Here is a 13305-nt window from a genome sequence, read left to right as displayed (position 1 = left end):
GATTCTACGACAAAACTGTTCCAGATGATAGGAAATCGACTTATTGGAGCAAATCGACGTTCCATGATAAAATTACATACCAATCTCACAATTCCCAAAATCTTCTACACTCAGAAAAATACTATTATGTATGCCATAAGATTCTCTTATGAAGTGGCGCCATAAGAAAAATTAATGAAATTCATAAGATTGTCTTATGACGCGAATGAATTTTGAAGATGAACGCCTACTTCAATGAGAGGTTGTTGCTTTGCATAAGAAATTCTTATGGAAACAGTAAATCACTTTCTAATAAGAAAAATTCTAGATATTTCATTCTGAAAACATTCACTTTATTGTTTGCCAAATATGTTTAAAATTGAATCATTCATGGTCACCATCAGCAGCGCATCAACAGAAGGCTCCATCAAATTATTTTTGGCCGCATCTTAATCTTCGACCTTTCGTTTTGAAATGTAAACAAATAATGTATTTTAGTTTACTCATATATTAAACGTTCATACCAAAAACATCAAATCGAACTTACCATTCCGGAGACAACAATAACATTTAATATTGAAGGGAAAGAAATTGCTTCGTACTGTTAGATGATGAAAAAAAAAACTGATGCTTTGAATGAATGTGTTCATTATTTTCTTCACAACGCCGTTTCTTCTTTTTTTCATAAGAACATCGTATGAAAATTTGAAAGAATCCCTGTCAGGAAGGTTTGCTCAATCGGGCCGATTGCAAAACAGAGATGCCAGCACTCGAATTCTAGCGGTTAAAATTCGATCCGTTTTCGGTTCGATTTTCGCCTACCTGCTCGATTGCTCGAAAACAGACGATATTTTTTGCAGTGCTGCGACGAACAAAACGAAACACGAGCAGTTTTCAATCGCAGCGCAGCAATCCGGTGGCGTGTTTCGTTTTGGCGCGTGATTGTTGTGGAATTTGTCGCAGTTATTTTAGTTTGTATATTTCCACTGTTTCTAAATTCAGAAATGCTTTGAGCGCTTTATAAGTAGAAGAAGCCATTGTCCAGCGATAATTTGATGAAAAGCAAGGTATGTTTGATTGCTTAAATTCTAAATAATCCAAGTTTATTATATTATATTCTAACCCATTATCGTCCCCCATAGAAAAAATCGACCCATGCAAACAAAGCTTCCAAGGAAATGTCCACACGGTACGGGCTCTATGGAATGTCATCCAGGACATCGTATCCGGATCCGGATCCCGGACACGCCTAGAGGTGGCGGCTTCACTTGATTACTTTTAATCAGTTTTCGGTGTTATATTTCTAAGTGGAAAGTATGGTGAGTACCATAGTCACAATTATTTACTATTTACTTATTTAACTGATCTTTTTCATCCAATCTACACAGCCAAAAATCTGAAGCCTTAAAAGCTTGAAAAAGAAAACCCATACATGACACAGAACACGATTGTAAAATTCCGTGATTTTATAATGCTTCTTTTTATTTACATCATATGTGATGTAATTTAACGAAAAAATCTGATTTCTCAACATGACTAAAATGTTATGACTTTGATACAAAACAGCATTGAAATTGAACTGAATTAATATTACACGACACAAATCACGATTTCACAGACAAATTTACACAACATTCAAAATACACAAAAAATAAAACTAAATTAAATTGAATTCAGTTTTCTTAATTCGAATTCTGAGTGCATTTTTCTCAATAATTATGTTGATAGTATGTAAACAAAAACAGAACCAGTTATGTGTCGTGCTGATAGTGGTCTGGTCGAATTCGTGGTAAGCTGAAGTGGGAAGAGTCGGAAGTTTAGCTAATCCAGCGGCTAATCCAGCAGTACCGGAGACCTATGCAACGTTGGCGTCGGTCAGGGAAAATTTGAGCCAAGCTGTAAAAGTGCGGAAGTAAGTGACGGATTCAAAATGTTGGTGGCGAATGTAAGTTAGTGCTTCTTACAGCAATAAATATTTATTCTAATTTGCATTTTCAGACACTACATCCGAGTGTTCTTTGTAGTAATTGTGAAAGAACTCGAAAATTTATTCGCAATAATTGAGTTGTCAGGATTAGTCGGCTGGACTGGATTTTTCTTCCACCCCGGTTTCGGTATCTCACGAGACGTTTTCGGCGGAAATGAGCAACCTTACACGTCTAACTGTGCCTGTGCTTCAGCAAGCGCGGCTAGCGAGCGAACGAGGTGGGATAGTTTTTCATTGCCCCGGGTGTATGCGGCTCGAGTGGCCAGCCAGCCGCTACCGAACGACGGACAGTTCCGGACCTGATTACTCAGTTCCTCACACCTTTCAAATCTCCGCTCAGTGGTCGTTTCCCGACATGATATTCTACAAACTCAACATCCACTACAAAAGCAGAGGTATTTTTTGTTATTTTGTTTGTATTTTTTTGTCAAATTGATTCGATCCAACAGGTTGCCTCAACAGCAGAACCATCTATTATCTGACACTATCTGTTCACGAAAAACGAACCATCCAATTTGGACGCAGTTTGGATGTTCAACTCGACATATTCCTCTCTGATATTGCTGCTGCTGCCTCGCAACCAAACTTACATCCGCTGGAGAAAACTGACTCGTCGCTTTTTTTTTTATAACGGAAAACGATGTCGTTAGTGGATCAGAATCAGCTTGGCGACAACTTAACGATTAAATTCAATTCGGACGTAACACTATACAGTAGAAGTTGCTTAAACCAGCATCAAAATACCTTCTTGGTACCACGGACCTACCACGCAGAAAAATTCTTCCGGTGAAGAACCTAAACGGAAAATTACGACATCCTCTTGGCCCGGCGATGTATTCTTTCGAAACTGATTTTGTGTCGGGTATTCGGTTCCAAAACCAGGGCTATTGATAACGTGATGCTTAAAGGTAACTATATTAGACTAGTTTTAAAAATGAATAATTCATTACGTTAAATTATTCACTTCTTTGAATAACTCAAGATAACATTTAAATATTTTTTAATTTATTTCAATCATCCTTAATCGACTTTGTTTGGACAATTTTGCTTGAGAGCAGAGCTACTTATACTTTGAACTATGTTTCGATTTTATTTACGATTACGTAAACATCGCTGTTTCGAGAAAAACGCTTTTAAAGTTTGACAGCTCCACAAGCCATAATATTCTTTTTATCTTAATATTTTGAATAGGTACAAATATGGTTCTGATAACAGTTTACAATAAATAAACAGGCCTTCAAATGTACTATTTCATTCAGCTTATAACTTCATTATATCAAATTTGACGCATTTGCCCTTTTCAAAAATCGACACCAGATATATTTCTTGTTTCAATCATTCGAAATTCACTCTTTCCCAATGCACATTCCAATGAACAATGAAATATCAAGCTCATCCTAAAAACTTGTTAAAATTAAAATTGAACGTTTAATTAAGTGTTACATATTTTTAGGGAAAGGAAGTTATCAGTCAAGCTGTTGTGGAATGTTTTCTAGGTGAAGATCGCCAGCCATGCTAGTGCCGACAATATTTGCGATGTCAAACAACTCTTGCTGGAAGCAGTACGTGCTCGAAGAGCTACCGCAGATGTCCATAGTTCTGCCCCACGTCGAAAGGACTGGACCCCGGATACCGACAGTTCACTAAAAATTTCTCGAAGGATATCATCAGGACCTCGACCCTGAGTTATTTAAGCTTACCGGAAGCCTGTTCCATCATACGATGCTCGGTGCAGGATAATGCATCTAACAAATGTAGGAATGTGCCAGGATTGGTAGTATCCATACATAATGCGTTAAGTATTTTTAAGTAACTCCTTGTGTTTGAACAGGACTAAAAAGATTATCTGTACTGCTGTAGGCACACATTGTTTTATGGATCTGGTCGATCATTTTTGGAACACCTTTTTCAATTTCTCAAAGCATCTGGAATTTATTTTACCAGCAGAACAAATAGCGTATGAAAGAAAAATCTTGTAGATATTGTTCAACCAATAATTTAAAAAACTAATGTGTTACGAATTAAGCTTTGTTAATTTTATCTATTTTATTTTTTGTTTGATTTACACCAAGGACCAAGTCCTTAACTATCAGAAAATAATGTTTTCGGACAGCATAAATTACAAACTTTTAGTTTTAGAAAATACAATAATAAAAAAGGCTTCAGCCAAGGTATGCTTGAAAAATCCAAAAACCATTATGTAAAAGCTCGTTGGGAATATAAACACAAGAAGAAAACTTTTTACCTTGTCGAATAAATCACGAAGATCAAAAGCAACATGTCAATCGAAATAATTATTATAACAAACAATAAATAAGCAACATGTTGAGGAATTTGAATAAATTATGAATTTTATGAATAAATAATAATATGGATTTATAGTTAACATTACATTACAAATTAACAAAGCTTAAACCGTGTTAAACATAAGCAAGATAAAATGTAGATAAAGTAGATCGTAACACAATTTTATTTTATAAATTCTCGTAGGTGTGCATCGATCACAAATATGGAGTTTATTTTTGAATTTTCATTCGTAAGGTGAATTTTTTTTTTTCAGAAACGTCCGTGAAAAATTTGAATCGTATCGTAAAATCGAAAAATAAATTCTCACGGGCTTTTCTGAGAAAATGTTTTAATTCACCTTGCGAATGAGTATTCAAAGATGATGAACTCCAGATTTGAGATCGAGGCATGCTTACGAATGGTTATTTGGAAACGACATAATTATTTATCAGAAAGGATGCTCTGGTTTTGTGCATACAATATGACACAAAATTACATCCTTGCTAATTTAATTTTAGGTGTGTTAATTGTGATGCTTCAGTTTTGTGCATCTAATTTGACATAAATTTACATTCTAATGAGTCGAAATTTAGATGTCGAAGCGTTTCTGTTTTGAAAATTTTACACGACTGCTATTTCTATGCTTTAAATTTAGGTCAAATGTGATGCTTCTGTTTTGTGCATCCAATTTGACATAAATTTACATCAAAAATTTAATGGTGTGTAGTTCTTATTTTTGTTTTTTATCTTTTGTTTTTTTACTCTAAGCATTTGTTTTCATAGCGTTATTTTTCTCGTTTTACCAGTACCTGCTAACTGCAATCGACAGGAGTCGTCGGTAGAGTCCCATAGGTGCTTTTTTAATGTTTTCCGAGAGCAGACGCTCATCGATGAACATCATTGGGCGAGGTGACCGATACTACCGAAGGAATCTTTGCCTGTTCGATCGTCCCTACACAACTTTAGGCCCGAACGCTGATGCAGTTAAGTTTTAGTATGTGCTAAGCAATGGAAATTCGATAAACTCCTACAATTAATCTGTATCTTTATAATACATTATTAATATTTATCATTTTCATTTCAGACCCTTCCCTTTAAATAACATTCCACGCCGAGTATGCCAAGTCCGGTGAGGAAATCATCAAGGCCAGAAGTAGAAGCGGAGGATAAAGGAGATAAATTTAAGAAGCAGTGCCAGGAAACGGAAGAAGCCCTCTCTCATTATTCGATTCCAATAACTGATTTCGTCGAACATTTCCACGGCTACCACACAAGCCACCTACAGCGTTACCGTTCCTACACAAAACATCAAACACAGCGTGGTATTAGGAAATATTCCAACAACAACCCAACTAACAACGGAATCATTGTTGAAGAGATGGTAGAGCGGCATTACTATAGATGGCGCACACAAGTTTGCACCGGAAGGGCCCCGATAGATCGGAAAAGCAAGAAGTGTTTAGGTAATATATTGTCGGCAATTGTGAAGTTTTAAGGAATTTATCTTCAGTTCGTCTACATATTTTTCGGTTAGGTCTGAAATTTATATATGGAAGTAGAAGCTAGAAAGTAGAATTTGATCGGGTAGATATAGTTTCTCTATTAAAATTACAGTTAGTGAACAGCAACGCCAATAGCAGTATGGCACGTTTCCGGTTCTGTTGTTTGGTTGACATAGCAATCAAGCTATTTAAGCTTAAAGTTCATTGTTTGATCAATTAGGAGATTTTTTTAGTTTTTGTTTTTATAATATCCTAGGTAGTTGAGTTATCAAATAACAGTGAAGCCGCGAGGAATCAATCAAAATAAGGCCAAATGAATAGAAGGCCAAGTCATACGAACGTATTTCTTACTATACAAATTTTCTCTATACCTTTTTCATTTTGTTATAGGATCAGGATAACTCACTGACCACTCGACCACTTAATATTGAAATATTGAGATAGAAATCAAAAAGAATTTTTTTTTGACGAAAGAATATGTATGTAGGTAAAAAGCCATTCCTTATTCTGGTTATATGACAGGCGGGTTGCGGATTGATTTCATTGATATTGAATAGCATTGCTGAAAGTTTGAAGAACCTGAAAGGTATTACAATTAGAAACATGGCACTGGCCATGCGATATGAATAATTGAACTGATAAACTTAAATTATTAATAAATAAAATAATGTTTGTCTCATGTAACGTAGAATTCTTATGACTGAAACGGCTCATACCTTGAAGCTTTAAAAAGCCAAACTCGTTTAGACACTTTTCGAAGAAAACAGGAAATAGATAGGGAAATATAAAGAGGAAAAGAATTATAGACGAAGATCAATAGCTTTTAGGAAAAGGAATATTTCGAATAAGTAATCAATGTCTATCGCAAATTTTCAATTTTTTCACATTCATTTGTAAAATAAGATTTTTTTTTAAATTTTGATCTAAATTTGAATATTATATCTCAATAAACAATTTTCATACAATGTTTCCATTATTTTCAGATTTACAGAAGTTTCCTTCCGAACAACGACGAACGGAACAATCTAATCTGATTTATCGCGATGCAGCAGAGTTCGATCAAGAATCAAGACTGATGGATTTAAATCTGGACAGGAGTAAAAGAATAGATGATATCCTAACCGGAAGTCAAACAGCAGAGCAGTGATTGCAGCCATTAGGAACTCGGCCTCAATGTCGATAGGTATCTGACACCAAAGGTGCGAAAAAACTGGAACATACTATCCGAAACCACAAATTGTATCACAACGATAACAGGAATCTCAAAGATTTATTCATTTAAGAAAATTGTTAGCATTAACTTTAGATTTCAGCAAATATTTAATACCATAAGTATTTTTTTTTTAACTTATTATGGACATCAGTTTATATTACATGAAAGCTATTCGAAAAATGATTTGGATTCGCGCAAAGTAAGACTCGTCTCATATATCAAAGGTAGTAGAAAATGGTAATTTAAGTGCCTGCCAGGGAAACTATTCATAATTCTACGTAAATTAAAAGATAAGATAAATTTTCAATAACTTATGTTAGCGATGAATACTCAATAGCCATAGTCATGGTTATTTAGTTATTTGGTTTGTGTTTAAGTTAGGTTTTTTTATCAAACTGCGTTGGAGCTTTATTTTGGAACAACACAAAAAAACATATCAAGACAAATTAGATATTATTAAGTCTTACTTAAAGTCAAGAAACATCAGAAGAAAAATTCGATGGTGGATTTTTGTAAATGTTACTTATTATTTGATTATTTATATTGAAACAATTATGATTTAGGATAGTGATAATTAATTTTATGATTCATCGGATGATTGATTTTTAGTAATTAATATCCATTATTATATTGTTTATGTTGGTATAATTATGATTAAGGATAGTTTCTAATTGACTGTGTACGCGAATTACATGCATTAAATAAAAGAAATAAAAATTCGTGTTCGAAAATAAACAAGAAAAACCTGAATTATTGGCATCCCTGCCAATCGACCCTGAAACGATCCGAAAATTCGTTCGGATTCGGTCCGAAATCGGTCCTTTTTTCGAATGGATACTATGGCAATCGGCCCAGAAACGGTTCGAAAAATCGTTCGGATTCGGTCCGAAATCGGTGTTTTTTTTTCGGATAGACGCTATGGCAATCGGCCCAGAAACGGCTCGAAAAATCGTTCGGATTCGGTCCGAAATCGGTCTTTTATTTAGGAGGGACGATGGCAATCGGCCCAGAAACGGTTCGAAAACCGTTCAGATTCGGTTGGAAAACGGTCCGCTTGTTGTGACATTTGATCTGCTCGAACTGGTTGAAAAAACTTATCGTCGTCCGAAAAAGTGTTTCATTTTCGCACGATTTTCTACTAAACTCGGCCCGATTTCTTATACGATTTCGGACCGATCGAGCAGATGTACGGACAAAAATCGGGCCGATTTCGGGCGATTTTTCCTGACTGGGATTTCATAACACTCTTATGAAAAATTATTTTACACTCTAAAAAGCGGTTCATAAGATGCATCTTATAAAAATTATAATAAGAATTTGCCTGAGTGTATGGGATTAGATTTTATAGTATAGGCGGTCACCAGATTGTCAATATACTTGAACCTGTTAATAATTCGATCGTTCGAAGCATCACCGGTGCATTCAGATCTAGTCCTCCCGAATAGAAAAACATGATGAAAACACCATGAATTTCATTTTCACTCTACCGTGGATTTTATGGTTGTCACCATGAATATCACAGTACATGAAACCATGATTTCACTGTCAAACTCATTGTTTTCAACCATGGTATTCATGGTTTTGGCCAAAATTACCATGAAAAAAGGGGGTTGTTAAGCAACTTAACAATAAAAAAATCAACTTTTTCCCATACATTTGGAAACACAAAACGATGAAGTTTATGGCTTTTACAGCTTCCAATTTTCTTAACCATACTGTGAAATTCACTGTCATCCCTTGAATTTTAATCGTTCGGAGATTATGAACATCAATGTTGATTCATAGTTTATCAAGAATTTATGGAATTTATGTAATTTCACACATGGTTTTGTTTGATGTTTTCATTAGTTTTATTGTTTATATTTTCTCTTAAAATAAAAAAAATAACTTGTTTTATTTGTTTACATTTTTTATTTAAATTTTTGGATTGTTTTCAAAGAACTCACTTTCCAGATGCCTCTTCTGCACACCATTCTCTGGGACACGGATAATTTTTTGCCATCTTCAGGTACTAGATGGCCACCAATCCGTTCGATTCGGGTTTGTCTTTGAAGTCTATCCTGTCCATGAGCCATTTTGTGCTGCCACCGGGGAACTTCGCTTTTTTTGTCAGTATCTAAAATAAAAAAAATATCTATAAATTTAATTATCCAATTGAAAAATAACAGCACTTACCAGCATTATCGTATGGGTAAATTGTGATCCTTATTCGGCCAGAATGATGGCGGAAATGTCTAGATTTGCTGGTTCCTAACGCGCAAACCACGAACCAATTCTAAGAAAAAATGGCGTTTGTGTGAACGAGAAAAAAATTCTCTACACGAAAAATTATAAATGTGTATAAGAAGCAAATATTTACCAATGTTGTATTGGTTTGGATCTGCATTTTACCATGAATAACACTGTAACAGTAATAATCACAAGGATATTAATGTGATACCGTGCTTCTGACATATTTAGCAACTATGAAATATTTTGGAAAAATGGTATAATTCACAGTGACTTTGAAAATTATGGTGATTTCATCATTAGAGTTGGTAGATAGATATTTAGAATTTACGATAAAGTTTATTGTTCAATTGAAAATCATTGTTTTCTCATATTATTATCATGGTCTTGGCTATTCGGGCTGTTAAATCAATATACGCAGAATCCGGAATATTACCTTTTCGCTATATGTACACTTTGCAACTCTCATTAAAAGCAATTCAGATTGCCCAGAGATATAGCAATTCTGTAGAACTAAAACATCCTTTAACTAACCGTGTTAACAATTTGTTAATTGCCCTTCAAATTCAACCATTACCCGAAATTGGAATTTTAATTCGAAATGGAAATCGAATATGGAATCAAACAGCACTCAAAAATGATTGGTCTTTAAAGAAATCGCTACTCTCGGTAGTAAGATCGCATACAGCAATTCCTATATACAGGGATCATATTCAGAAACTCTATAGTACAAGCTGCAAAATTTTCACAGACGGATCTGTAGCACACAATAAAGTCGGTTCAGGACTATGGTCAAGTGATCTACGAATCTCCAAAAGAATTCCTGATGAGTGCTCCATATTTTGAGCTGAGGCGTTCGCAATATTAGAAGCCGTCCGATATGCTCAGGCTTCTACAATTCCTACAGTGATTTTTTCGGACTCTGCTAGCTGCATTTCAGCAATCGAAAGCAGGACCTCAAAGCACCCTTGGATTCAGGCTATAGAGGCAGAATCGGCTTCTAAACATATATCTTTTAGCTGGATTCCAGAACATGCTGGAATAATGGGTAACAGCCCGCATAAATCAGTATTATACAGTGACTATTCCTATTATCTTCTTCCCAAGACACCCAAAAGATAACCTCTATAGTTTTGGATTATTAATGTAAGATAAGGCTTATCATTTTTTCATGAAATGGAATCGTTTGGACGCACTTTACGATACAGTGAACGGGTCGTTAAGTAGAGTAACCATTCAAATTTTTTGCCTTTTTTTACTGTTCCAAAACGTATTTCATGATAACACGTATCGTTACTTTATGATCCATCTATAAAATGAGGACGATATAAATTATCGTCAGTTAACAATGGAACCATTGTAACCCGTACACTGCAAAAAATCCACACTTCGGATGTATGTTTCCCTTACACATACGTATTCAAAATTGTTCTACACTTAGATTTAATATGCTTCATATGACAATTATATGTCACACATAAAATTCATATTCGAATTATGAAATGTATGTGTTATTGACAGCCCGCATAATTAAAAACAGTTGGGGATATAGTACTAACTATTAACTTAATATATTGGTAGCAGTACCAGTATGAAATATCTTCCAAGTATCATTTCATTATACATGTTCAAAATTTTATTACCTCAATAAATTATGACAGGATCGTATCAGTGACAGTGACAATATGATATATGATTTAGTAAGTATAGTATAATAAGAGAATAAAAATTTGCAACCTTTGAATATTGTCTCTGGACCTTATCCAGGACTCTAACAGTGTACGACAAAGTTTCCTTATATTTTCTTAGCATTAGACATTAAATTAAAAAAAAAACAACATTGACAACATTGTATGAGTTAGACAAGTCGTTATCATTTCACCTCTTGCGGATAATAACTAATATTGTTATTTTAAGATGTAGTTGTGAGCTTATGCATTTTTTCGCTCTTGGGTTCAGCATCTGCTAATTTTCACTTCACTTCGTTAAAATTTGTGTCGGCAACCCCACGCCAGGTTCGGAACTGAAAACTGTGTTCAAAATGGCTCCGAAAAAAAAGAATCACGCTGAGAAAAACACACAGAACGCGAAAAGTAAGTAAAACTATATTATATTATCGATAAAAACTAGTGAGATTAAATAAAACTAATGAAATTACAGAAACAAAGATCTCTGCTGAGCGGAGAGCGGAAAAAAAATCTACTGAAAGGCTGAACAATGCAGATCTGCACAAATAGGTAAGATTGTATAATCCATGTATAATATCAGAAATAAAAAATAAAAATCTCAACATTTAAATTTTTTAATTTTATTTTATTTTTTGTGGGAAAGAATTGGAACTATATTGGTTATGGTACAGGGAAGCTCTTTTTAAAAATATTTTACAATATGCGGAACGTATGATTGAGCGTTATTTTTACTACAAACTACTATAAGCAAACTATATCCATTGAAGTTGATGAAATCTATGATTTTGTATTCCAACGTAGCTAGAACATTCAGGTAGATTGTTTTGCTCGCCAAAAGTGGATGATATTTTAACCGTATCCAATAATGTAGCATGAAATATTTGTTCGAAAAAATCGCTCTTTTTGAATGGTAAACATGCTTAACAGCCCTTTCCCCATATGGTACTTTAACAGATAATCATAATACAGATTGTTAATATGGTCTGTGTTATTGTACATATACTGTTCACTTTACAATAAACGATAACGTTTAGAGACAATATAGAATATTCTCTATATATTGTAATTGATTATGCGGGAGATAAGATCTATGATTTTCGTCTTTGAGAATTTTCACGTGTTCAAAATGGCCACCCTGAAGAAAAGTTGGTGTGTCGTTCTCAACTTAAATGCAATAATTAGGTGAGTAATACTCAAAAAAGAAAATAACAGTGCATCCTTATCCATCATTTCTTCTCTCCCCCGTAGGTTAAGCTGACTACTGCATGAGGAAATCTATTGTGAAGTGGATGTCGCGAGAAGAAGGTAAGTTAATCAATTAATGATTTTTAGCATAATTGAAAATAGTTTTTTTTAAATTTTGCAGAACCAGGAGTCTGGTGTCCGCCAGTCGTCAATCTCGTGTTCCAGGAAAATATGATGGACGTAATGGAGCAAACTCCCGGAAATAATCTATTTCAAAAAGATCTGTAGTTTTTGTCGTCGTTATAATACGGATAATTATTTTTAAAATAAATTATTTCAAAATGATGAACCATTTAATATCTTTCTTCGTCCGAAAAATTCTTCCGAATAAAAAAACGCCTTTGAGTAGGCAAGCGTTTGAGTCTAACGTAGGCTTATAATATTTAAGTGTGGGATTGTATAACTTTTATGTGACGCATATAAAAATTATAATCTTGTATTCTATATGTGTGGGCACGTATTTTTCAAATGGGAATCACATTGCAAAAATCTATAACGCAAACACATATTCCTAAAATGTGGATTTTTTGCAGTGTACTGGGGTATTGAATTTTTTAACTTAATTTTTTTTTCAGAAATAATATCAGAGAAGTTTCATGGAACTTATTTATTTTATTTCAAATGCTTTCGTACAAAAAATCATTTAAGTTTTCACATGCGCGTTATCAAATTACCCGCACAGATATTGCATTAGCACCTTCCGGATGTTGCAAGAGGAACCTTCCGCTGCACCTTCCGGTTGTTTCAAACGCCTTCCATATGGTGCAGAAATGGTTCCCGCATAAATGAGGATTGTAGCCAAACATTTTCTTTAAAAGTCAAACGACAATTAGCAAACGTTTATTCAAACTGTGAAATATATTGGTTGAATCGTCAATTCCGAAGTCACATTATTTTTAATATGTCGTTAGGTTATGTAACTGTTAAAAACTGTTAAAATACTTGTATGGGAGAACTGTTCTACAAACAGTTCGATTAAAGTCCAAAAACCAATTGTGGAAAACGTATTAAGAACATCGAACTGTAATCGTTATAGTTTATTTTGTGGATCTCTTTCATCTAAACATTTACGGTTATAGTTCTGCTACAATTTGACTTAACTAAATTCCAACGATATGCAAACTATTTTAGGGACCGTTCAGGAAAAAGCACGCACACAAACGCAAAAAATTAATG

At 34.3% G+C, this 13305-nt stretch overlaps 1 protein-coding gene across 2 annotated transcripts; it reads left to right on the top strand.

Moving 5' to 3' along the window:
* The first annotated feature begins 708 nt into the window (after window positions 1-708).
* Window positions 709-7404, top strand: LOC129739426 (uncharacterized). 2 transcript variants are annotated; one of them, XR_008735857.1, is made up of 5 exons: window positions 709-1046; window positions 1122-1298; window positions 5059-5246; window positions 5337-5715; window positions 6738-7404. XR_008735857.1 is itself a non-coding variant. In XM_055730879.1 (3 exons), exons 2-3 carry the CDS (start codon window positions 5370-5372, stop codon window positions 6899-6901), a joined length of 510 nt encoding a protein of 169 aa, XP_055586854.1. In that variant the 5' UTR covers window positions 4952-5246; window positions 5337-5369; the 3' UTR covers window positions 6902-7404. The 2 variants fall into 2 exon arrangements, 1 of the variants encoding a protein (XP_055586854.1); XM_055730879.1 differs by lacking the exons at window positions 709-1046; window positions 1122-1298 and having other exon boundaries at window positions 4952-5246.
* The last annotated feature ends 5901 nt before the right edge of the window (window positions 7405-13305 follow it).

Source organism: Uranotaenia lowii, chromosome 1 (genome assembly GCF_029784155.1).
Source record: "Uranotaenia lowii strain MFRU-FL chromosome 1, ASM2978415v1, whole genome shotgun sequence".
NCBI lineage: Eukaryota > Metazoa > Arthropoda > Insecta > Diptera > Culicidae > Uranotaenia > Uranotaenia lowii.
This window is presented reverse-complemented; position numbering and strand designations above follow the sequence as displayed.

Bases quoted from the DNA above. Each gene is read 5' to 3' on its own strand.
- LOC129739426 (XM_055730879.1), top strand. From the start codon at position 5,370: ATGCCAAGTCCGGTGAGGAAATCATCAAGGCCAGAAGTAGAAGCGGAG. The intron at 5,716-6,737 runs GTAATATATTGT...CATTATTTTCAG, and splicing joins GAAAAGCAAGAAGTGTTTAG to ATTTACAGAAGTTTCCTTCC.